At 38.6% G+C, this 27372-nt stretch overlaps 1 protein-coding gene and 1 pseudogene across 7 annotated transcripts in view; both read right to left on the minus strand.

Annotated features, from left to right (window-relative positions):
- ENTPD1 (ectonucleoside triphosphate diphosphohydrolase 1) overlaps positions 1 to 23800 on the minus strand; it is a 100952-nt gene extending 77152 nt beyond the window's left edge. Inside the window, exons 1-2 of one of the 7 annotated variants that reach the window (XM_041744044.1) lie at positions 23154 to 23300; positions 22785 to 22865 (exon numbers count right to left, since the gene is read on the minus strand). Coding sequence is in view for 2 of the 7 variants with exons in the window: in XM_041744042.1 (XP_041599976.1) it covers positions 22023 to 22053 (31 nt within the window). In the remaining 5 variants the exon portion in view is untranslated. Of the gene's footprint in view, positions 1 to 22022; positions 22069 to 22772; positions 22866 to 23153; positions 23320 to 23692 lie in introns of those variants that run through there. The other 6 variants (XM_041744039.1, XM_041744041.1, XM_041744040.1 and 3 more) reach the window with 6 other exon arrangements.
- Positions 20317 to 21997, minus strand: LOC121484527 (annotated as a pseudogene).
- Positions 23801 to 27372: the final 3572 nt, after the last annotated feature.

Genomic DNA, 27372 nt, shown 5'->3' on the forward strand with positions numbered 1-27372 from the left:
AGAAAAGAAAAGAAAAAGAAGAAGAAGAAGAAGAAGACCAGGAGTCAATAAAGCAGACTTAGAGCTTTTAGAGAATCAATACATAAACAGATAAATAATGGAAAGACTGTGGGGGTGGGGGGAAGAGAAAACAGGAGGAGCTAGGATGAACTAATGCAGGATGCAGTCAATAAGGCAACAGGGAAAACTCTCACTCCCTCCTTCACATCCTCACTGCTCATGACTGATAGTCCTAAGACCTAGGACTTCTCCCAAATGGCCCTTTAATAACTCTTTCCTCCAATATTGGATAGTCTCTTAAAATACTTTGGCTAACCTTCCTGATTGACCAGGAACAAGTTTCCAGTTTTTCTTAGAACTACCATTTTAGTACGAGTCACATTCATGTCACTACTTCCTTATATGACATGGTCTCTGAATCCTTTCCCATTATGGACATACCCACTCACCCAGTTTGTCAACATCTCACTTCCAATGTGATGCAGAAAAGGAATGTACCACCCATAGTGATTACCAGCTCTTCACTCAATGAATCAACAAAAAGTAAACAAATAAGTATTGAATCATGACGGAACTTTTTATGGGTGGTAGAAATGCTCTATAGCTTGATGAGGGCAAAAAGTATTGTAGAGATAAAATGAGATAGTGAAAGTCAAGCACTTAATATAGGATCTAGTACAATGTAAGTCCCTTATGGACCACTGCAAATTAATGCCTTCATGGCACTCTGTCTGCAGTATTATCTTCAGCTCAGAGCAGTGTATTTTGTGAGAGACATCAACAAACTGGAGGGCAGAAGGTTGAAAGGAGAGAAAGAAACTCTTACTCACAGAAATTCTTCCATTAGCAACCTATCCCTTTCTGTTTGTGCCTGTTCCCCCACTTTGCCCTGCTCTGGTGAAGACATAATAAGCTTATTTCTTGAGGATTAACTCTACCTAATTCCTGCAGTGTATTAGGAACTTCTTCATCCCAATGGGAGAGCATCTGAAAATCCACGATTGCTTCCATGTCTTGGGTCAAGTGTCCTGGAAGAAATTAAACCTCCCTTTTGGGAGAATCTGGGTAAAACTCCTTAGGTAAATCCATCCCAGAGTACATAAGAGTCTGTCTAGCTACCCAGGTCTTCATCCTTGTTTTATCTCCATCATAGGACTAGTCAGACCACTGATGTTGACCAAACTAGTAGGGGGCTGACTTTCTCTGCTGGTTTCAGTCCACTCCTCTTATGTAGGATCTGAATTCAGTTTCCAGTGACTCTCAGACATACCTTCTGCTCAATGACCTGGCAACAGACCAAGAATGTACTCCTCAGATGCTGCTGCAGCTGGACCCCACACCTTGAATCAAAGCTCTTGAATACAACCATGTCCTAGATTCTTCTCCCTTGGATACAGTGATCTAGATTACCTAGGGCAACTTCCTTTTACTTTCCCCCTTCAGGCACATCTCATATCTATTGATGTTCCACTTAGTACACTGAGAATGAGGATGAAAAACGTTACAAAGAGCAAACATATGAGTTCATAAAGAAAAGCAGCCTGTTGAAGTTTTAATATAAGGCCAAATAGGTCTAAAAAGTTTAAGAGGCCTAAAAACTTTGTCACTGCTATTTTATAATTTAATTAATTCATTCATTATATACTCATTCATATATTCATGTTTGCACTGATTTGAAAAACATTTGATTGCCTAGAATGTGCTTGCTACTAAATATATAAATATGAATAATACCTAATCCTTGCTCTTAAGGAACCATAAGAATTAATATTCAGAATGTCAATGTCATCACCTTGATCTATCAAATGAAACTTTTTGTGCTTGGTATGCTCTATTAAAAGAAAGAGAAAGGTGCAATACATCTCAGTAGGTTACATAAGATAGTTCCACTCAATAATATTAGCTATAATTAGCACAAAATGTAACATGTGCACTTCAGTTCTCTAGGTAACAGCACTGTCAGCCTTTAGCCTGGCATTTCTAGGACTGTATCACACCATTGGCCCTCCTAGTTTTATGGCATTGGCCTCACTTCCTCAGCTTTAAAATGGGAAAATCATATTTCTTATTTCATAAGATTGTTGTAAAGGTCAAGGTTATGTGTACAAAGTACTTAACATGGTGCCTAGAAAACTCCTGTTTACATTGTATCTTCCTTTTCAAATATGCCCATGTTATTTTTTATGTACTTTACATTAACAAGATCTTTTCATTTTTCAGTATCACCTTAGCACCTCCATTTGGAGTTAATATCTAAGGTCAAAAGCAACTGGCCTTGTAAAGGAGATTCTAAGATGTAAAAGCAGTAACCAAGAAGGACAACATACCCATAACCCTAATCAAAAACTACGTCAGGGTGCCTGGGTGGCTCAGTAGCTAAGGGTCCAACTCTTGATTTCAGTACAGGTCATGATTTCAGGATTGCGAGATCAAGCCTCAAGTTAGGTTCTGCACTTAGCACGAAGTCTGCTTGAGATTTTCTCTCTCTCTCTCCCTCTCCCTGTGGCCCCCTCCCCACCCTTCACATGTGCTCTCTCTCTTTAAAAAAAAAAAAAAAAAAAGGAAGTAAGTAGAAGTAAGCAGCCAAGCAGCCTGAGTCCCAGAAATTAAAATCTGAGAAACCTACCAAAACTATCACCTACTAGGAAAAGATGTTAGAGCACAGGGAACTTTGTAAAGTTCCCTGTAACTTTGTAACACATTAATAAAGTGACAGTACCCCACTCAAGGCTCAGGCTTTCAAAGCACATCTGGACTCTGTATTAAGTTATAGACAACACACTTATTAAAGTGAGACCTTGACAGCCAGGAGTTCATCCAAAGCTTAAAAATGTTAGCCAATGGGAGCTTGACAAAACAGTGAAATACAGTAGGAAAGTCAAGGCCTCTTCAATTGCGGAATAGTAGATATGCAGGAGTCATGGTAATATCCTTTCAAAAATCTGAGGGACTATCCTATGGAAAGGGATCCAGATTTGGTCCATCTCTAGGGCTCAAAGGGAAGAACTATTGCAAATGGCAGAAGAAAGATGCAGGGAAAGAGAAATATTTCCATTAAACTTTAAAAAGAGCAAATCTTTCAAACAGCTGTCTAATATAGTAACACAACTGTCTCTGGGGGTTGGGGAAGGTAAAGTATAGGAGAGTAAAAAGAGACTCTAGGACTCAACAGAGAAGCTGGACTATGGATTTGGCTGATCCATGATAACTTTTTCAGACATCTATTGTAAGAAAAATAAAAGTGATACACTTTCTAAGACATTAGCCATAAAATAGGATAATAATAATAATAATATAAACCTGAAAGAATAGTGTAAAGACAATAATAATATGTGGGAAAAGTCTTCTTTCAATAGGAAAGACTGAAATGAAAACAAACCCAGAGGGCAGCCCCAGTGGTGCAGCGGTTTAGTGCTGCCTGCAGCCGGGGGTGTGATCCTGGAGACCTGGGATCGAGTCCTGCATCGGGCTCCCTGCATGGAGCCCTCTTCTGCCTCTGTTTCTGTGTCTGTGTGTGTGTCTCTATGAATAAATAAATAAAATCTTTTTAAAAAAGAAAAGAAAAGAAACCCAGAGGAAACAGAAAAGAAACCTTAAATTACTGACCTCATAGAGATAAGAAAATATGGCATTTATGAGACCAAAAGTCTGTACAGTTTTGTTTAAATGAACCATCAGAAAATAAAAGCAAGTTTTTAGAAATTTAAACTATAATAACTGAAAAAAGAAATTAACAAATATCTTTGAAATTTGAAAGATAAAGTTGAGAAAATATCTTCATAGAGCCAACTGTCAGAGTATAAGGAGAAAACACAAGAAATTAAAATTATTAATACAGGGATCCCTGGGTGGCGCAGCGGTTTGGCGCCTGCCTTTGGCCCAGGGCGCGATCCTGGGGACCCGGGATCGAGTCCCACGTCGAGCTCCCGGTGCATGGAGCCTGCTTCTCCCTCTGCCTGTGTCTCTGCCTCTCTCTCTCTCTCTATGTGTGACTATCATAAATAATAATTTAAAAATTAAAATAAAATAAAATTATTAATACAAGAGAGAGAGAGCACCCAACTCACGCACCTTCCAGAAAGAAAGATCAGAGGAAATCATGAAAAGGAAATTACCCAAGAAACTGTATGAGAAAATTTTCCAGAACTGAAGAATCTGAGTTGCCAAATGGGAGGGGCTGAGTACCCAACACAATAGATGAAAATAAACACGCACCAAAGTACATCACCATAGATGTTTAGTACCTAAAGGATAAAGAAAAAATCCTAAATACTTCCTAGAAAACAGAGGGTGGGGTAGAAGTAACAAGTGACAAAAATAATTGAGAATAAGAATGGCATCAGACTTTAAAAATCCAAAAGACACAAAGGCCTCAGCATTTTTACTCCATGCACCTTTTCTCAGGAAGTTACCGAAGGATGTGCTCCACCCAGATGAGGTAGTAAACCAAGGAAAAGGAAGAGATGTAGTACAAATGGAGAATCAACACAGGAGAAAGGTCAGGGGAAGCCCAGGAACACAGCTATGCAGCAGTCCAAGAAAGGAACCAGCTTAGATGGGGATAGGACAGCAGGTTCAGAAAGGAGGTTTTAAAAAAAAGAACAGACAAGAAAAGGACAAAAAGAAAAACTACTGACTATGTAGGAAATTATATCAAAGGTTTGCAAAAAGTAATTACTAATATATATAGAGAGAAAAAATAAGCAGTAAAGAAATGAGGCCTTATTAATGACAGTAAAAATAAAAAATCATACAGGAAAGAAAATCTAAGGCACAAACAATACTTACCTAGTCATGCTAAAGGAAATATTAGATATTGATTTAACCCAAACATGCTATATCACTATATAGGGATGGTGTGGAGAAGGCACCCCTGCAGGAATGTAAGAAACCAAAGTACTCAGCTACCAATATAAGCAACAGAAAACATATAAATTAGCAGTATAAGCACAAATACCAAAAGAAATTCTTAATCTCTTTTCTTAAATCCTTTGACTTCCTATCCCTTTATTAGTATTGGTTTTCTTAGGTCCTATTCTTAATCCTCTTCTGTATTCATTCTCTATACTTTCCAGGGAAAAGTACTCAGTACTTTGATCTCACAAAGTCAAGTTTTAGACCACTGAGCATACTTTTCATGCCCATACTTTCAACCATGCTCCAACTCTAACTTTTATTATCTCTGGATTTCAGCCAGACCTTTCCAAGCTCTAAATCCAAATTTCCAGCAACCATCAGAATATGTCTCTATTGATGTCTTATAAATATCTCATGTGGAATCCCTGGGTGGCGCAGTGGTTTGGCGCCTGCCTTTGCCCCAGGGCGCGATCCTGGAGACCCAGGATGGAGTCCCACGTCGGGCTCCCGGTGCATGGAGCCTGCTTCTCCCTCTGCCTGTGTCTCTGCCTCTCTCTCTCTCTCTCTCTCTCTCTCTCTCTCTCTCTCTGTGACCATCATAAATAAATAAAAATTTAAAAATAAATAAATAAATATCTCATGTTTAGCATGTACCAGTGTGAACTTTGTTATCTTTCTCTTCTTCTGCCAAATCTACTCTCCTTCCCCCTTTCTGAGCCTTATTTTATAAATATTTCTTGACCAAACCATTCAAATCTAAACTTGAGTATAAGTTTTGATATATCCCTCTTCCAACAAACCATCTAGCACTCTACTTCAGACTCTACCTCAGAAAGGAGGTAGGATTTAGACAATATCTGGCTCCTTCCATCCTTCCCCTGCCCTCACACCTTGCACTATCAATGCCTTAGTGCAGATCCCCATCATCTCTCACCTACTAAACTCTGCAGAAACCCAATACTGTTCTCCCATTGCTCACCAACTTCTTGGTTCATTCCCTAGACCTCTGTCCAGGTGATCTCACAAAGTCAAGTTTTAGACCACTGAGCACAATGGTAGTATAAGTGAAAATACTTTGCCACACTCTCCCACATTCTTGTGAAAATCTATAACTATGCCTTGAAAAAAATGGAGTTTTCCTCCAAATGAAATGTGAATCCATTAGAATTAGGACATGACACTGATGGCCAGGATCATCTCTTCTGAGACATGGCAGCATAAGCAGAGGCAAGTAAGCAGAGGCTTTAGTTAGCCCTCCCAACACCCGTTAACTTAGAAACAACAAAAGACTATTATGGGAGAACAGTAGCGTGTGATGGGAGAAGCAGGGGGAACTTTTTGGAAAGCCCCAGGTTTGTTGTTTTTGTCTTGCTTTGTTTTGTTTGTTTGCGTTTGCTTTTGCCTCTGTGAATTGGCAGCCATGTGTCTATCATGAGTATAAAGAGATCTTAGACTTGATCTCCATAAAAAGGTATTACTTAGCTCACTCTCCAGTTCAACATAAATTGCTTTTAGTGCGGAAGGGACAAGAGCAAGAAAATTGGTCCTGAGATGGGTCCTTCCTGGTTGTCTCTATGCCTCTGGACAACAAGACTGAGAAAAATTCTGACAACTGTAGATTATCCTCTCAAACATCACTATATGAGAACAGGACTTTTGACTTCTTTCCTGGATCTGAGTGAGCTTATTTTGGCTAGAGGACTAAAATGTCTTCCCACACATAGAAGGGGATCTAGCACTGGGTGACTGCATTCTTCCAGGATCCAAGGGGAATCTGAGAGAGCCAAGGGTAGACTACGCATTCCAAACATCTCTAACATTGGACTAGGATGAATTTACCCTCATATTTCTTGAAATTATTTTTAGGATAAGGTAAAAAAAATACACATTAATTTGTACACACATACGAAAGGAATCTCCCCTTTTTAAGGGTAAGGCCTCAGGTTAAACAAATTTGATGGGATGAGCACTGGGTGTTATGCAATATGTTGGCAAATTAAACTCCAATAAAAAACAAACAAACAAAAAACACAATCATCAAAAAACAAATTTTGCAGTAAAGTAGAAAGAATAGTAAGGAAAAGCTTGTCTCTAAAATAGATATAATACAGGAAAGAGAGAAATCTTTGTTTACTTTTTAGTTAGATACAAGGGGATGTTGCTATGAGAAGAGAACAGACTAAGATAAAAGATTTCATGGTAACCAAAAACACTGCAGCTGAATGAAAGTTTATATTGGAGATAATTAAGGAAAATTGAATCAGTGATGTAGAACACAGTCTTAGGAAAATATTTTCAGAATACTAAGAAAAACAAATGAAGGAAAGAAAAGGAAAGAGAGAAAAGAAAGAAAGAAAGAAAGAGAAAGAAAGAAAGAAAGAAAGAAAGAAAGAAAGAAAGAAAGAAAGAAAGAAAGAAAAAGAAGAAGAAAGAGAAAGAAAGGAAAAAAGAAAGAGAGAGAGAAGGAGGAGGAAGAAGGGAGGGTAAGGTAGATGGTGTTCAAAAATTAGAGATCCAAATTATAGGTCCCTAAGGGCAAATAATGAACAAAGCAGGGATACTGATGAGAGTTATGACAAGAGAAATCTTTCTTGTTCCTAAAGAAGTCCTGAACTTGGAATCAAGAGGGTTTACTATATGCTAGGCAAAAATCTATGAAAGGAAGTCTATATTCAGTTGTCTTACTGTAAGAAGTATAAATGTCAGGAATAGACAACAAAGTTCAGGCTGAAAAACATCTGTCCTCAAACTTCTTTTCAGCATCAGACATCTCAAGACAATGGAGGAATATCTTCAATTACTTGATGGGGATAAGATTTCTATATTTAGAGAAGTTGTCACTCATTTACCACACTGATGCCCTTTCTGAAAAATTACTTTGGTACACCTATTAGATTGTGAAGGGAAACAAAATTAAGAACTCAAAGATGGGATTTAAAGGCACAGTGAGGGGATCCCTGGGTGGCGCAGCAGTTTGGCACCTGCCTTTGGCCCAGGGCGCGACCCTGGAGACCCGGGATCGAATCCCACATCAGGCTCCCGGTGCATGGAGCCTGCTTCTCCCTCTGCCTGTGTCTCTGCGCCTCTCTCTCTCTCTCTCTCTCTCTCTCTCACTATCATAAATAAATAAATAAATAAATAAATAAATAAATAAATAAATAAAAAAAATAAAGGCACAGTGAAAAAAGAACTATATTGAAACCAATTAACATCGTGGAGGGATGGGTATAAATATTAATGTCTAAATAAAAAGGGAAAACTTGTGAAATAAATGATTAATAGGGTTTTCAATATTTGAATTTATAATATTATCAGATTAAATAATTACAAAAAGAAAGGAGGAGCCAGGGAACCAAAAGCTCTTAAATTATTATTTTCATGAGACAGTCAAAATTACTCCTGTTTTCACTTTGATATTAAGATAAACTGAAGCTCAGGAATGTTTTTCTTTTCTTTTAAGATAGCCACAGATAAAAATTAAAATAAGATGCCTGTTATGCACAGCTTTGCAGAAATACAGATAAAAACAAATAAGCGAAAGTGCAGTGTCTATATAGCAAAAAGCATAATGTGAGAATAAAATAAGAATGGCAAGTAAAATAAATGTGCACTAATATATTTAAATTCCTGCATGAAAACAGATTCAACTTGGATTTTTAAAAGCAAGTGGTTCGTAGAGGTTACATGGAAAATAAAATGAAAATTCCAGCTGGTTTCTTTGCAGAAATTGACAAGCTGATCCTAAAGTTCATAGGGAAATTCAAGGGACCCAAAATAGTAAAAACAATCTTGAAGAAGAAAACAGAATTGAAAGACTCACACTTTCTGATTTCCAAACTTACTACAAAATTATAGTAATCAAGATAGTGTGGAACCGACACAGAGATAGACATACAGATCAGTAGAATAGAGCTGAGAGTCCTTTCAATTTACAGTCTAGTTATTTTCAACAAGGATGCCAAGAAATTCACTGAGGAAAAGAACAGTCTTTCCAATAAATGGTGCTGGAACAACTGGATATTCATATGAAGTTAGGCCCCTGCCTCATACAACATACAAAAAATTACTCAAAGTAGTTCAAAGACCAGGGTGGCTCAGTTGGCTGGGCATCTGCTTTAGGCTCCCTGCATGGAGCCTGCTTCTCCCTCCGCCTGTGTCTCTGCCTCTCTCTCTCTCTGTCTCTCATGAATAAATTTTTTTAAAAAATCTTTTTTTAAAAAAAGGATCAAAGACCTAAATGTGAGGGCTAAAAATACAAAACTGTTTGAAAAAAACGTAAGTGCAAATCTTCATGACTTTGAATTAGGCAAAGATTTCTTCTCCAAAGAAGATACACAAATACCCATTAAACACATGAATAGGGGCGCCTAGGTGGCTCAGCAGTTGAGCATCTGCCTTCAGCCCAGGGCGTGATCCTGGGGTCCCAGGATTGAGTCCCACATCGGGTCCCTGCATGGAGCCTGCTTCTCTCTCTGCCTATGTCTCTGTCTCTCTCTCCCTCTCTGTGTCTCTCATGAATAAATAAATAAAATATTTAAAATAAATAAATAAACACATGAATAGATGTTCAGAATCATTAGACATCAAGAAAATGCAAATCAATGCCATGAGATACCACTTCACACTCAATGGCTATAATCAAAGATCAATAAAAAAAGGTTTAGGTAAGGATGGAGAGAGACAATGTTATACACTGCTGGTGAGAATGTAACATGATGCAGCTACTTTGGGAAATAGTTCAGCAGTTCCTCAAATGGTTAAGTATAGACATATGACTCAGAAATTCCATTTCTAGGTATATATACAAGAGAAATTAAGAACATAGGCTCATACAAAAACTTGTATATGAATGTTCAAGGCAGCATTATTTATAATGTCAAAAAGTAGAAACACCCCAAATATCCATCAACTGATGAATGGATAAAATGTGGTTTATCCATACAGTGGAATATATGATATGAAATGTTCAGAATAGGCAAAACTATAGCAGAAAGTGGAATAGTGTTTGCCAAGGGCTGTAGGGGAAGAAACGGTACATAGGGAGGGAATGGAAGCAACTGCTAATGGATACAGGGTTTCTTTTGAGGATAATAAAGTGTTATAAAATTGATTGTGGTGATGACCAAAAAAAAAAAAAAAAAACAACAACAACACTGAAAAGTAGATTTTAAGTGGGTGAATTATGTGGTATGTGAATTATACCTCAAAATAATAATAAGATCAACAACTATGGGTTCAAATCTCAACTTTAACACTTACTAATGGAAAGACTTTACATAAGTCACTTAACTGCTCATTCCTCAGTTTCTCATTTGTAAGATAGGAACACTAAACAGTACCAATTTCAAACAGTGTTTGAAAACTGAGCTAACAGTCGTTAAGAGTAGCAGGTGGCCCAATACACACTAAACCTATAGGTTAACTAACTAAAGCCACCACCACTTCCACTTATTAAAAACTTAATATATTAGCTTCCTATGACTGCCATAACAAATTACCACAAACTCAGTGGCTTAAAGCAAAATACACATTGACTCTCTTCCAGTTCTACAAGTCCAAAATCTGAAATCAGTTTCACTGTGGTGAAATCGAGGTATTGGCAGGTCTGCCTTCCCTTTTCCACCTTTTAAACTAAGTTCCACACATTCCTTGGCTTGTGATCCACTCCCTCATATTCAAAGCCAGCCCTGTAGCATCTTGTTTCAGTGTTACACTGCCTTCTATATCAGATCTCCCACTCCCTCCCTCTTACAAGGACATTTCTGGTTGCATTTAGAGCCCACCTGGATAATCCAGAATAATTGTAGTTCAAGATCCTTGATGTAATCACTTCTGCAAAGACTCTTTTTCAACATAAGATAACATAGGTGAATTCTAGGGATTAGGAGCTGTAATCTTTGCAGCCTACCTCAGTTACTATATTGACTGAAAAAGAAGAAAAAGAAAGTAAATCTATGAAAAAGCACCATTTCTATGAAAAATATCTTTCTAAACCCACCAAAATAAAGCAATAAAAAGAAGACATTAAGCAAAAGATGGTATCAACAACATTTTTACATAGCTTAAATTAGAAACTGTAAGTATTGCACTATTAATTTCTGTTAACTAACTCTGTTCACCGGAAACAGGGGTTGTTCAGGTCTTCCCTACCCTGCCTTTTCAGCACGAAGCCTAAAAAAATTATTTTGCTGATGACACATTGCTTCAGATGTCTTCTTGTGCATGTGTCTGAGTCTTTATCCATGTAAGCAATATTGTTTCAATTTTACTGTTCAGAATTCTGACCCCACCTCTTAAATTCTGCCAAAAGACCCAGGGCCTGGTTCCAGCCTCCTGGGGCCTGCCATGGTTAATTGGAAGAGAAAGGCTTGGTAATTCTCACTCACACCCATTCCATACTTCCTAAAGTTAAGTAGCCATGCAAAGTTCAGCTGCAAGATTCAGCTTCAAGGTTCAGCCATGAAGGTTCAAAAGCCTTCTGAGCACTTCATCTCACTTCCTTTTCTCTTCCCTAACACTGAATTTCTCTTTCTCTGCATCTACTTTACTTTCCCTCCATATTCCCAACTTTCCATCCTGCCCCCACTTTTCTAATAAGCCACAATAAAAATTATTCACATCACATTTTTCCCACTGGAACTGAAAATAATGTATATAGACTATAATTTCACATGGCAGAAAATTGGTTGGGAAGGGTTACCATATGATTGAAACGGCTAGATAGATTTGTAAATACCCACTTTTACATCTTAAAAACAGAATATATCTTCTTTATAGCCATTCACAGATTTATAAAAATTCACTACTTGCTTAAACACAGAGAAACCTCAAAAATTATAAAGCCATATTCTCTAACCATTGTGAAATAAAATGAAAGATTAATTAAAATTAATGGTTTAAACAAAAATAACAATTACTTGGAACTTATAAAATACATATTATCCTACATTAAAGAGACAATAAAAATGCAGTATCAAACTACTGCCACAGATAAAAGTGTACTGGATCTTTTTTTTTTAAGATTTTATTTATTTATTCGTGAGAAACAGAGAGAGAGACAGAGACACAGGCAGAGGGAGAAGCAGGCTCCATGCAGGGAGCCCAACGTGGAACTCGACCTCGGGTCTCCAGGATCACGCCCTGGGCCGAAGGCGCCGCTACACCACTGAGCTACCTAGGCTGCCCTGTACTGGATCTATTTATAGCTATCAGTCTTTGTATAAAAAAACACTAAGAAGATTCATTAAAACTGCTGTGGATATAGCAGAAAAACTTGAATATCTTTATTTGATGAAGAGCTCACATAAATTAATTTGAAAACATAAAATCCAATAAGTAATAAATGGACAAAGGATAGAAAAAGAAGAAGCATATAATGTGAAAAATGTTGAATTTACTGGTAACTAAAGAAATACAAATTAAAACAACATAAAAGTATATGAGATTATTTAAAAAAAAAAATACAAAACACATGGAAGGTTTCAGGGATGTAGCAAAACCCGAAAGGCTTGTGAGAGCATGGAGGGTCCAGCTTTAGAGAAAGTAACAGTAATCAAAAACTTTAAAAACTATTCACAAGTTTTTGGGTTTTGTTTGTTTTTAAAGATTTTATTTCTATATTTGAGAAAGAGAGATATGGAGAGAGAGCACAAGCAGTGGGGAGGGGCAGAGGGAGAAGGAAAAGCAGTCTCCCTGCTAGGTAGGGAGGCTGATGTGGGGCTTGATCCAGGACCCCGGGATCATGACTTGAGCCAAAGGCAGACGCCTAACCAACTGCACACCCAGGTGCCCCTATTCACCAGTTTTTTTAATCCATATAATTCTACTGCTGGGATCCTATCCTAACATGCAACCCTACGTATAGAAAAACATCATGCATAAAGATGCTTACTGGAAACAGAAACAACATAAATGTTCAATAAGAGGAGAATTGTTAAATAAACTCTATGATGACTAAAAAATTATGGTAACAGAGACTAGGCTAATAAAGAAATACTTGTGCTTCACTTCTATACCAAAAGCCAGGCAGATGCAGTGAAACACCGGGACACGTGCACCCCAAGGTTTATAGCAGCAATGTCCACAATAGCCAAACTGTGGAAGGAGCCTCAGTGTCCATCGAAAGATGAATGGATAAAGAAGATGTGGTCTATGTATACAATGGAATATTACTCAGCCATTAGAAATGACAAATACCCACCATTTGCTTCAACGTGGATGGAACTGGAGGGTATTATGCTGAGTGCAGTAAGTCAATCGGAGAAGGACAAACAGTGTATGTTCTCATTCATTTGGGGAATATAAATAATAGTGAAAGGGAATATAAAGGAAGGGAGAAGAAATGTGTGGGAAATATCAGGAAGGGAGACAGAACATAAAGACTCCTAACTCGGGGAAACGAACTAGGGGTGGTGGAAGGGGAGGAGGGCAGGGGGTTGGGGTGAATGGGTGATGGGCACTGAGGGGGGCACTTGACGGGATGAGCACTGGGTGTTATTCTGTATGTTGGCAAATTGAACACCAATAAAAAATAAATTTATTATTAAAAAAAAGAAGAAGATGTGGTATATATATATACAATGGAATATTACTCAGCCATTAGAAACGACGAATACCCACCATTTGCTTTGATGTGGAGGGACCTGGAGGGTATTACGCTGAGTGAAATAAGTCAATCAGAAAAGGACAAACATTATATGGTCTCATTCATTTGGGGAATATAAAAATTAGTGAAAGGGAATAAAGGGAAAGGGGAGAAAATGAGTGAAAATATCAGTGAGGGTGACAAAACATGAGAGACACCTAACTCTGGGAAATGAACATGGGGTAGTGGAAGGGGAAGTGGGCAGGGGGGTTGGGGTGACTGGATGATGGGCAATAGGGGGGGCACTTGGCAGGAGGAGCACGGGGTGTTACGCTATATGTTGGCAAAATGAACTCCAAAAAAATTTTTTTTTAAATAAAAATAAACCATGGAATGGACAAGAAAAAAAAAGCCAGGCTTTAAAACTGTATGTACAAGGACGTCTGGGTGGTTCAGTGGTTGAGCGTCTGCCTTCAGCTCAGGGCATGATCCTAGGGTCCTTGGGATCAAGTCCCACATCAGTGGTTCTTCCCACTGGTTCTTCCTCTGCCTGTGTCTCTGCCTCTCTCTACATGTCTCTTATGAACAAATAAATAAAATCTTTAAAAAATAATAAAATAAAACTGTATGTACAGCCTAATGATCACAATGCCACCTCATAATTTTTCAAGATCTTAGCCAAGTAAATGCTAAAAGAGAGAAACAACATAGGCATAGTAAAAGTAACTACAAGGAAATACACCAAGATATTGTCAGAAGTGATTGTTTTTCTTCTCTCTCCTAATCTCTATTTTCATGTTTTCTTTAATGGGCATGTGCCTTATTACTTACACTCTCATGGACATAAAGGAATTGTCCACATCCTTCCTATGAATCAAAATGAAATACTTCTTTATGAAGGACATGTACTGCCATTGTTCCTGGGACTCTAAAGTTTTATGATATTCTGGCACAAAAACTGCAGGATGGCAGCTTGTTACGCAAACTCTCCTCTGCCTTCTTTTCTCCACCAGCTTCCTTTTTCCTCATATTCTCTAAATTTTTCAAACTAAAGAAATTCCATTGGTCCTCTCTACACCCACTTCCCCCCTTTTTACCTGGAATCATTCCCACCTCACTTCTGTAGAGTGGAGACAATGCCCCAGGAACACTGTTCCCAGTCTCAGTGCCCTGAGTTCTCCCCCAGGTCCCCGGCACAACAAACATCCAGCAAAGTGTTCTAGAGACAGCCAAAGTTCTGCTCCAATACTTCTCAGGTTGGAGGCAGGGAATGAAAGCAGCTTAGGGAAACTTGGAGCCATGGAGAAAAGGTGGGAGATGTTTAGGACTCCAACACAGGATCTTTTTGTGTAATAATAGTTTGTGTACAATAAAGATTCAGACTTCTTTATGGCAACTTGGAGGCCTCAACTTCCTGTTCTAGGACCTATATTGAATGAATGAATGAATGAATGAATGAATGAATGAATTAGATTTCCCAGGATCCTGCAATGACATAGCTGATCAGGGGCCCAAAGCAGCAGCTTGGTGGGGGTGGGGTAGCACTGAGGGAGAAAGAGATTGGTCACTTGGTACGAAAATGAGCCCTGAGACTAAGGCATGCAGTGATCCTATAATATGGCGAGTTGAAGTGTGGCCAGTGGAGGGCACCATTATTATCATCACCTGGGAGCTTATTAGAAATGCAGATTCTCAGGCCCCACCCAAAGGCTACTAGATCAGAATGTGCATTTTAACAAGATCCTGAATGATGCACATATACATTAGAGTTTGAGAAACACTGCCTTAGAACCCACACACTGATTCACTAAGATAGAGCTAATTAATGCCTCTGCTCTTCTGTACTTCTATCAAACCTCAAGAAGTTTGATGCTTCTTTACCACAAGAGCTGCCCTCAATTCTAGTTCTAGCCTCCCTCCAAAGACTCTCAAAGAATGGACCCTGATTTTCTCCAGGCCTCACCTTCACTCTACACAGGTTTGAGCCGAGCACTGCTCAACCCGTGGCAGGTGGAATTACATGCTAATGTCCCCAGGCACAATCACTGATTTTAAAGTACAGAGGCAACCAAAAAGACAACACAAAAGAAGAAAATACTCTTAAAATGTGGTATAGCCAAGTAAAATTAAGACCAATCGCCATTATTTGCAAAACCTCTTTATCATATGTGCCTAATGACCATGGAATACAATCATGATTAAGAAATCATTTAATGTGCAGCTGATTACTTTGCAAAGGTTTTAATTCACTTACATGAAAGTAATCCCAACCTCGCAGTCAAGACCACACTTTGGACTTCTGCCCTCAAATCGCCAGGATGGACAGGAGAATAGATTCCCTGCTTGGAACTTAAAAATGGTAATAGAGCTTTTTACTCTTAAATATAGGCTGTAGTTTTGGTAAAAAAGAAAGAAAAGGTCTTTAAGCACTGCTGGGACTTGGAAGGAGCTTGTGGTGGGCACCAGTCTCTACCTATCTTTCTATGTCGAACTGAAATTCCCATTCTTGGAGAATTTCTGTCAGAAATCATCACTCTCTATTATGTTTCTCATGGCATTTTCTTTAGACTTCTATTAAAGGTCTTAAGGAGGTAAGATAATTTATCTATTAGGAACCCAGGCTTTCGGGGATCCCTGGGTGGCGCAGCGGTTTGGCGCCTGCCTTTGGCCCAGGGCGCGATCCTGGAGACCCGGGATCGAATCCCACATCGGGCTCCCGGTGCATGGAGCCTGCTTCTTCCTCCGCCTGTGTCTCTGCCTCTCTCTCTCTCTCTCTGTGACTATCATAAATAAAAAAATAAAAAATAAAAATTGAAAAAAAAAAAAAAAAAAAAAAGGAACCCAGGCTTTCCAGCATAAATATGTGGGTCTAGATTCCCCCTCTGCTGAAGGAAAAATTCCAAGTTCGTTCTATGAGGCCAGAATTACCCTAATACCAAAAACCAGATAAAGACACTACAAAAAAAGAGAACTACAGGCCAATATCTTTGATGGGCATAGATTAAAAAACCCTCAACAAATATTAGCAAACTAAATCCAACAATACATTTAAAAAATCATTCACCACAATCAAGTGGAATTTATTCTAGGGATGCAAGAGTGGTTCAATATTTGCAAATCAATCAACATGATATATCACATTAACAAGAGAAAGGATAAAAACCATATGACCATCTCAATTGATGCAGAAAAAGTATTTGACAAAGTACAAAATCTACTCATGCTAAAAACTCAAAGTAGGTTTAGAGAAAACATGCTTCAACATAAAAAAAACTACAGGTAACATCATAATGGTGAAAAATTGAAAGCCTTTCCTCTAAAATCCGGAAGAAGACAAAAATGCCCACTCATCACTTTTATTCAACATAGGACTGGAAGTCCTGGCCACAGCAATCAGACAAGAAATAGAAATAAAAGGCATCCAAATTAGTAAGGAAGAAGGAAAACTTTCACTATTTGTAGATGACATCCACACTATATATAGAAAACCCTAAAGACTCCACAAAAAAAAAAAAAAAAAAAAACTACTAGAACTGATAAATGAATTCAGCTTAGTTGCAGGATATAAAATTAATATACAGATATGTGTTGCATTTTTATACACTAATAATGAAATAGCAGAAAGAGAAATTAAGAAAACAATTCCGGGATCCCTGGGTGGCGCAGCGGTTTGGCGCCTGCCTTTGGCCCAGGGCGCAATCCTGGAGACCCGGGATCGAATCCCACGTTGGGCTCCAGGTGCATGGAGCCTGCTTCTCCCTCTGCCTATGTCTCTGCCTCTCTCTCTCTCTCTGTGACTATCATAAATAAATAATAAAAAAAAAATTTAAGAAAACAATTCCATTTACAATTGTACCAGAAAGAAAAAAATATCTAGAAATAAACTTACCCAAGGAGACAAAAAAACTTCTAAAACTATAAAACAATGATTAAAGAAATTGAAGATGACACATGAGATATCTCATACTCGCAGATTGAGAGAATCAATATTGTTAAAACATCCATACTACCCAAAGCAATCTACATATTTAATGAAGTCCTCAACACTATTTTTCACAGAACTAGAACAAATAATCATAAAATCTGTAGGAAACCACAAAAGACCCCAAATACCCAAAGCAATCTTGAAAAAAAGAAATAAAACTGAGGTACCACAGCCTCAGATTTCGAGATATACTACAAAGCTATAATACTATAAACAGTATATTACTAGCACAAAAATAGACACATAGGTCAATAGAATAGAATAAAGAGCTCAGAAATAAACCCACAATTTTATGGTCAATTGATTATGTCATAGATTATGACAAAGGAGGCAAGAATATCCAATGGAAAAAAGATAGTCTCTTCCACAAATGATGTTGGGAAACTAGACAGGTACATGCGAAAGAATGAAACTGGACTACTTTCTTACACCATACACAAAAATAAACCCAAAATACATTAAAGACCTACATGTGATACTCGAAGCCATAAAATTTCTAGAAGAAAATACAAGCAATAATTTCTTTGACATTACCCTTAGAAATAGTTTCCTAGATATGTATCTTCTGGCAAAGAAAACAAAAGCAAAATTAAATGATTGATACCACACCAAAATAAAAAGCATAACAAGGGAAACAATCAAGAAAACAAAAAGACAACCTACTGAATGGGAGAAGATATTTGCAAATGACACATCTGACAAGCGGTTGATACTCAAAATATACAAAGAATTTATACAACTCAACATCAAAAAAATGTCCATTTAAAAATGGACAGAGGACATGAATAGTTGTTTTTCAAAAAAGACGTACAAATGGCCAACAGACACATGAAAAGATGCTCAACATGACTCATCATCAGGGAATGTAAATCACAACCACAATGAGATAGCACCTCTCACCTGTCAGATTAGCTAAAATCAAAAACACAAGAAATAATAAGTGTTGGGGATGATGTAGAGAAAAAGAAGTCCTCATGCACTGTTGGTGGTAATGCAAGCTGGTACAGCTACTGTGGAAAACGGTATGGAGCTTCCTCAAAAAAATAAAAATAGAACTACCATATGACCTAATAAGTCCACTACTGAGTATTTACCCAAAGAAAACAAAAACACTAATTTAAAAAAGTATATGCCCCTTGTGTTTATTACAGCATTACTTACAATAGCCTAGATATGAAAGAAACCCAAGTGTCCATTGATAGATGAATGAATAAAGAAAAGGTGGTAGGGGCACCTGGCTGGCTCAGTCAGTGAAACATGCAACTCTTGATCTCAGGGTTGTGAATTCAAGCCCCATATTGGGCATACAGCTTACTTTCAAAAAATAAAAAATTAAAATAAAATAAAATATAAAATAAAATAAAATAAAATAAAATAAAATAAAATAAAATAAATAAATAAATAAAATAAAATAAAATAAAATAAAATAAAATAAAGAAGAGGTGGTATATATATTCAATGGAATACTACTCAGCCATACAAAAAGAATAAAGAATAAGATCTTGCTGTTTGTAACAACACGGATGGATCCAAAGAGTATAATGTTAAGTGAAATAAGTCTGTCAGAGAAAGACAAATACCATATGATTTCACTCATTTGGTTAAGAAATAAAATGCATGAACAAAGAAAAAGACAAACAAAAATAGACTCTTAAATACGAAGAACAAACTGGTAGTTGCCAGTGGGGAGGTGGGTGGGAGGATGGGTGAAATAGGTGAAGGGGATTAAGAATATACTTATGATAAGCACTAAGTAACGTACGGAACAGCTGAATTCTTGGGGTACCTGAATGGTTCAGTCTGTTAAGCATCTGACTCTTGACTTTGGCTCAGGTCAAGATCTCAGGGTCATGTGATCTAGCCCTATATCAGGCTCTGCACTCAACGCAGAGTCTGCTTGTCACTCTCCCTGCCACCCCCCCTTCACCTTGCCCTCCGTCTCTCTCTAAAAATGAATAATATCTTTAAAAAAATAGAATTATTGAATCATTATATTATACATCTGAAACTAACATAACACTACATGTTATTTACCCTTGACTAGAATAAATTCCCCTTCTTCCTATACTCCTAGCTCTGTGACCTTGGCCAAGTCACTTCCCTCCACAGCTATAAGATGCAGAAACCTCTATCACAGGTTTCTTGTGAAGATTACATGGGACAGTGCCTGGCACATAATAATCAATGTTTATTTGATTTATGTCATAGATTATGGTCAACTGACTATGACCAAACTATGAGCTATTATTATTAGCACTTCACAGGGTCTGGTTTCAATTAGAGTGTGTTGTATACAAGTCTGTCTTCCTCACTAGACTGTGAGCAAACTGTTTATAGTCCCACACATCTGGCATAGGGACATAATGATAGACACACAATGATATTCATCAAATTGCTTTGAAGGTATGCCAGAAAGAGAAAAAGGAGAGTGCTGGGAACAAATTTAATGTACTTTATGATTTTATCCTGGGCCTGCCTCTGCAGTATGTTTTTCCTCTATTACCAGAGTACATTGTCTCAGACTATAAGGTTGCTATTTAACAGGGTTAGGGAGGCACTATTTCTGGAACCAGATGTTCTGTTCAAAGATGGTAAGGTTGTACTATGAGGCATCTGAGATCTCCAGTTTGGCCCCTGGCTGAATGGGGAGTGGGGGCTGAAGTTCTGCTAAAGCTGGACTGGCCAAAGTGGGTGCCCTGGCCACATCAACTCTGAAGCTCACCCACCTAGAAGGGATGCATCTCATTTCTCAGTGTATTCACTTTGAGGGATATCTTAATAGAGCACATAAAAGAGCAGTATATACCAGCAGGAACTCTACTGCAAATTCATAGGTCCCCTTTTATTTGTTTGTTTATTTTGGTAGCACTAGGGTTTATTAAACTGTGTATTAGTGCAGGTGCCGGGAATTGCCCATGGTGCTCTTGATGTCTAAAGCCCAGATGTTCTGCCAATTCTTGAGCAATGACACTAGGAAATTGACAGCTAAGTGGATGCTATACACAAGCTCATCATCTGTCATCTTCATGGGACCAATGGCCACTGCCAGACACAGCATGTTCTTCATCTGGAATTTGATTGTAGACTTCACTTCATCCACTTTAGCCACCATGTTCTCACTGTGAGTCAGCAAGGAAGGGAATTTGCCAGCTTTATTCAAGCCTGGGTCCAGGATTTGTGGATCTGCTTGATTAGAGATTCTGAAGCCAAAAAGGCATCATAATACTTCTTAGCCAGCTCCTTGATTTTTTATTCTTGTTGAGTTTCTTTAGCACCTTAATGTCCATGTGGGGAATATCCACAACCTTGGCCTCATCACAGTGCTGCCAGTCCCCCAAAACTCATATGGAGAACTTGGGCTGGGAGTAGACTTAAACCTGATGGTGCCTAAGAAGTGTCTGTCCTTCACAGCATCATACTTCTTCAAGCTGATCTGCAGCTCCACCCTCTCCAAACATTGCCAGTTCTTAGGCTGGTTCCCCTGCAGGACTTCCCGCACTCCCTGATACAGGGTGTCATGGGAGACTGTGCTGCTTTCAGTGCCACACACCACAATAACCAGAAAAGAGTCATAGATACCCTTTTAAACCAGCCTCCTGTTTCTTGCATAAACATCAACTAACATAATACTTAGTTTATTAAATATTTGTTGAGTTCCCATTATGTACTGCTAATCCAAAAACAGATAGATTATCATCAGGGTAAGGAGGAGGCAATTCAGAGGGCAAGAATTCAGAGTGGATGAGTATGATGAGCAATGGTTTAGGCATAAGCAGTGAGGTGTTGTAGAAACATCCAAGACGCGCTAATCTAAGGCTCAAAGAGTTGAAGAAAGCTTAAAGCAGGGATTAACAACCAAGATGAAACTTGGGGAATGACTGCAACAGCTAACATTTACTGAGCACATAGACTATGCATCAGACTCTGTTCTGAGAATTTTGCATGCATCTCTCATTTAGTCCCTTATTATAACTTTATGAGGTACATATTATTCTCTTCAATTTACATATGAAGAAACTAAGGCACACAGTTAGTAAATGATGGAGCTGGGATTCAAACCTAGGCAGCTTGGCTCCAGACTGAAGGGGAAGGAGAAGGCTAGATAGGCCTTCAAGGCAGAGGCAAGTGCCATGCATAAAACAGTCTGACCACGAGGAAAGGAGCAAGGTCACTTGAGGAACTGAAAGTGGCTGGGGGTGGGGACAGAAGTTCAGAGATGACTGGGTCCACTCTGCAGAAACCAGAGACAGGAGATTTCTAGTCTGTGTGATTACTATCCCCGAATCCCTCCTAGCCAAACTCTCTTCCTTTTATAAAAGGGTAAAAATAACACTACCTGGGCTCTACCATAGAAAATGGTCATAAGGACCAAATGAGAAAAATGAATGTGAACTGGCAGTAAAGCACAGATTCCTTCTGATTTTAGATTTCATTAAGTATCATTCATTTCCCCAGTAGCTTCAAGGCTTTGAAATTCAGAATCAACCATGTCATGGCAGTACCCAGAGCCTCCAGGTGGAGTAACAGTGTGAGAGTACAGAAAGGCCCACAGACCTTGGGTCCAACCACATGCATCCAGATTCACCACTCACTCACTGTGTGATTCCAAGGCCAGCCACTCTCTCATTATATCAACTCCACCATCTGGAAAAATGGGAATGATAATGATAGCACTCACCTCTTAAGCTGATGTGAGGAATAAATAATATGGGTATTGTGCTTAGAACAGCTCCTGGCACAGCGTCACAGAATAGAGACTTAGTAAACATTAACAGCTACAATTACTTATCATTATTAAGAATCCATTGGCTACTCATCCCACTGCTCTGCATTCTATATGATAAAAACGTGTGGGGAATATCAGAAACTAGAGATAAAAAAGAAGAAGTTCTCCAACCCTACACAATCACACTGCTGCCGGAGACTCTTCCTGGCTCCCATGGGCTGGCAAGCAGCTGGTTCACCGCTGTGGCAGAAAATGCCCAAAAGAGGTAAAAGACAGAGACTGTGCACCATCTGTAAAAACCAGGCTGCTCTTATAGTTTTTAGACAAAATCTAAATATAGTCACTCAGATATGCCTTGTTTTTTTAAGTTAAAAACTATTTATCTCTTCACCCCTTCACTCCTCTCCCCCTCTCCCATACACATACACACAATCCAAGAAATATTCAGTCTTTTGCAAGACATACTCTGGGGTCCTGTTGTGACAGCTTCTTGCCACATTAACTTCTCTATCTAAATCCTGGCAGAGAAGTCTTTGCTAATTTCACAACAGGAAAGCATGCAGGAAATTTGAGAACAAAACAAATCTACACACAGAGACCAGCATCTTCAGCAAACTCACTGAGGTACAGACCCGAAGCAAGATGACTCTGGACTATAAATGAGGCAGCTACTTTTTAACTGGAAGAAGTCATTTGCCGCTAAACCACCAGATCTGAAAGCAAATTGATCATGAATATTCATGAGCCCCTCCAGCTTGCTCAAGAACCACCCCTGACTAAAATCCCCAGGCTTTGCTTCCCAAAAGGTTTCCCAAAGTTCTTTCTCTGCCTCCCCTCAAAAGGAGAGGGTGGGAAAGTTCATTTGGGGATTTATGCCTCTTGCTCTTTCAAGTACTTGCTTTTGGTCTGGGCTTTTCAGGGGGTTTTTTCTTTTTCTTTTTTTTTTTTTTTTTTTGTTGTTGTTGTTCTTAAGGATTCAGATCAAATCAATTTGCTCTTACCCTTTCTATCTTCCATAATTGGCAGCTTTTGTTTTCTTCCTCTTTGCTCTTTATTTTTCAGCTTCTGCTTGCTGTGGTCGGTCTCAGTGAGAGAGGTACTCAAGGAACCGAGATATAACAGACCCTCCGGCTCATGGGAGGGGCTAAATTAGCCAGCCCCGTTTCGGAAAGAACATCAAACCCTATGTCTCTTTCATTGACTCGACTCGACTGGAAAGAAGAGATTGGCTGAGTCCAGCTGCTCATTTCCCTAAAGACCACGAAGTGTTAGTTACCCGGCTTGTAACTTTTTTGTGCTCTTTAAGCAATGTATGTAAGTCTCTCTCTCTCTCTCTCTCTCTCTCCTCTCTCTCCTCTCTCTCCTCTCTCTCTCCTCTCCTCTCCCCTCTCCTCTCTCCTCTCTCCTCTCTCTCTCTCTCTCTTTGCCTCAGAAATCCATTTTTCTCCTTGAGAAATGTATCTTGGCTGCAAGCAGAAAAGCTATTTACTTAGGGCAGTTCTGAAACCAGAAAGCAAGAAGCTTGTTACCTGATACCCACCGGAAAAACTGTGGGATTCAGTCCTTTCTGCCCCATAAAGCCGATCACCTCTGGTCCTCTGATGAACAATCCCTTTTTGAGGCTCATTAGACCAGAAGAGCAACAGGTCCTGTCACGGATGGACGCTGTGGCAGAAGAAGCCAAGTTATTGGTGGGAAGGCAGAGGAGGCTGCTCCCTGGGAACAGCTATCCAGCTGTACTGATGCAAGCTGTACACCTTTCCCAGGCTAACCTCCTACCTCTGAAGTCTTATGACCATGAATTGCCACACTCAGGTTTTGCCAAAATGACCAAATGCAGATGAGAGGCCAACCAAAACATTTTAAAACTCTGTGTATTAGATATGATTTTGAAATTAGGATAAGACCTAATCCTCCCAGAGGAAGATAAGTACTCAAGGCCCAAAGCCCCTTGGGCAGATTCTCCCTCCACAAGGCTAACACAAATCTCAGCATTATAGATTTGAAAAGATACTGCAGACATGTAGTCTCAGACATGCAGTCTTCAACCAAGGTGAGAGGCAAGGAAAAGTTAAGCCATCTGCTCATGTTCACAGAGAGAGAGAAAAGAGAGCAGGGAGCACCATGGTCTCTCTTATTTACTACCATGCTCCCTGGCACCTAATAGAGTTGCTCGACAGTGTAGGCTCTCAAAAAATGTTTGATAAACAGTTGAATTAATGAATAAAAAGCAGCAAAGTAGGTTTTCTGATTCCTACTTCATGTTTTTTCTACATTGCCTCTCTAACATGAGTATTTGTGTCTAAAACGAATTACACCATAAGACATTTTTCTTCATATAAACCATTAAATTGGTGACTATTAAAGATTGGTTTTGACTCTCTATAGAAAATATATTGATAAAATATATTGATACTTCAACAAAAAAGCAGGGGATGACTTTTCAGTACAGGCATCTCTGTTAACTTGCACATAGTATGTACTCAATAATTCTTTGATGTTGAGTGTGTACAACAAAAGTCTTCTTTTATCTTACTAAATGGTTCATAGTTACAGGACTTTGCATTTATACTAATAACTAATTATGCTAAATGAAAAATCCAATGGATGCCTTCTCCAGAGCCACTTTAGGTTACATTTCTACTAAAGGAATATTGGTTTAATATTGTCCTATTATGGTAAAACTATTTTTAAGTAAGATAATGAGATATTTTTTTAAATCAGCAATTTTTATAATTGGTTTATGACTGTCTTGGCATCACCATTTTGGAGAAAAATGTGAAAAACAGCATGTCCCTAAAATATCCTGTGAAGTACAGATTGGAAAACAGACTAACAAAGCTAGAAGGAGAAAAGAATGATCAAGTGGAAGATCACAGTGGATGAGGGTTTAGGTGGAAAACAAGCAACAAGCACCAAACATGTCAAAGAGAGCCTCACATTGGGCACTGTGGCAACAGTTCTCCATTTCAACCAAAAATAAAGTTCAAAATAAAATAAAATAAAATAAAATAAAATTCAAAGCAACTCCTACCATGTTCTACTTAGACATCATATTGTTGACTAAAGTTTACTCTGACAATTGACTCATTTCTCTTTTAATGTCATGTCAGGAGTAAAGCATCCAACTTCTGGTTCAACCAGAAAAGATAAAATCTCATATTAATTAGCACCTCATAAAAATTTGAAGTTCACCAGAGTTGACTATATGAGAACCTTCTGACTAAATGTCAAGTGCTTCTTATGGTAACATTTTCTATACTACAGTTAAAACATACTGTCTGACATAGATCAATGCAACAGAATAGAGAATCCAGAAGTGGACCCTGAACTTTATGGTCAACTAATATTCGATAAAGGAGGAAAGACTATCCATTGGAAGAAAGACAGTCTCTTCAATAAATGGTGCTGGGAAAATTGGACATCCACATGCAGAAGAATGAAACTAGACCACTCTCTTTCACCATACACAAAGATAAACTCAAAATGGATGAGAGATCTAAATGTGAGACAAGATTCCATCAAAATCCTAGAGGAGAACACAGGCAACACCCTTTTTGAATTTGGCCACAGTAACTTCTTGCAAGATACATCCACAAAGGCAAAAGAAACAAAAGCAAAAATGAACTATTGGGACTTCATCAAGATACGAAGCTTTTGCACAGCAAAGGATACAGTCAACAAAACTAAAAGACAACCTACAGAATGGGAGAAGATATTTGCAAATGACATATCAGATAAAGGGCTAGTTTCCAAAATCTATAAAGAACTTATTAAACTCAACACCAAAGAAACAAACAATCCAATCATGAAATGGGCAAAAGACATGAAGAGAAATCTCACAGAGGAAGACATGGACATGGCCAACATGCACATGAGAAAATGCTCTGCATCACTTGCCATCAGGGAAATACAAATCAAAACCACAATGAGATACCACCTCACACCAGTGAGAATGGGGAAAATTAACAAGGCAGGAAACAACAAATGTTGGAGAGGGTGCGGAGAAAAGGGATTGGAAATCCCTCTTACACTGTTGGTGGGAATGTGAACTGGTGCAGCCACTCTGGAACACTGTGTGGAGGTTCCTCAAAGAGTTAAAAATAGACCTGCCCTACGACCCAGCAATTGCACTGTTGGGGTTTTACCCCAAAGATTCAGATGCAATGAAACGCCAGGACACCTGCACCCCGATGTTTCTAGCAGCAATGTTCACAATAGCCAAACTTGGAAGGAGCCTCGGTGTCCATCGAAAGATGAATGGATAAAGAAGCTGTGGTCTATGTATACAATGGAATATTACTCAGCCATTAGAAACGACAAATACCCACCATTTGCTTCAACGTGGATGGAACTGGAGGGTATTATGCTGAGTGCAGTAAGTCAATCGGAGAAGAACAAACAGTGTATGTTCTCATTCATTTGGGGAATATAAATAATAGTGAAAGGGAATATAAAGGAAGGGAGAAGAAATGTGTGGGAAATATCAGGAAGGGAGACAGAACATAAAGACTCCTAACTCTGGGAAACGAACTAGGGGTGGTGGAAGGGGAGGAGGGTGGGGGGTGGGGGGGAATGGGTGACGGGCACTGAGGGGGACACTTGACGGGATGAGCACTGGGTGTTATTCTGTATGTTGGTAAATTGAACACCAATATAAATTAATTTATTAAAATAAATAAATAAATAAAAATAAAACATACTGCCTGGTGTTCACACCCTCCTTGGCATATGAAAACACTATATAGTTAAGTAAATATTGCCTCTCATTCATCCAAGAATGATTACAAAACACATGGGGTTTATGTGTGTCTTTTTAAAGGCCTGAAAATTTATCTTAAAAAAATAAACCCTATTTCTGAACAAAAAATTATCATCATCATTATTCATGTTATTTGTAATAGGAAGTAGAAAATAAAAACTACACTCAGAGGCCCCCCAGGTGGCTTAGCTGGTTAAACATCTGCCTTTGGCTCAGGTCATGATCCCATGATCGAGCGCCACATTGGGCTCCCTGCTCAGTGGGGAGTCTGCTTCTCCCTCTGCTCCTCTCCCTGCTCATGCTTTCCCTCTCTCTCCCTCTCCTTCCCTCTCTCAAATAAATAAATTTAAAAAAAAATTTTTTTTAAACTACCCTCAGAAGGATAGAGGGAGTTGTTAGAAAGGGGTGAAGATATTTACCTTTCTTTTAATGATAAAAGGATCTTTGATAAATTCTTA

This window comes from Vulpes lagopus, chromosome 2, assembly GCF_018345385.1.
Source record: "Vulpes lagopus strain Blue_001 chromosome 2, ASM1834538v1, whole genome shotgun sequence".
Taxonomy (NCBI): domain Eukaryota; kingdom Metazoa; phylum Chordata; class Mammalia; order Carnivora; family Canidae; genus Vulpes; species Vulpes lagopus.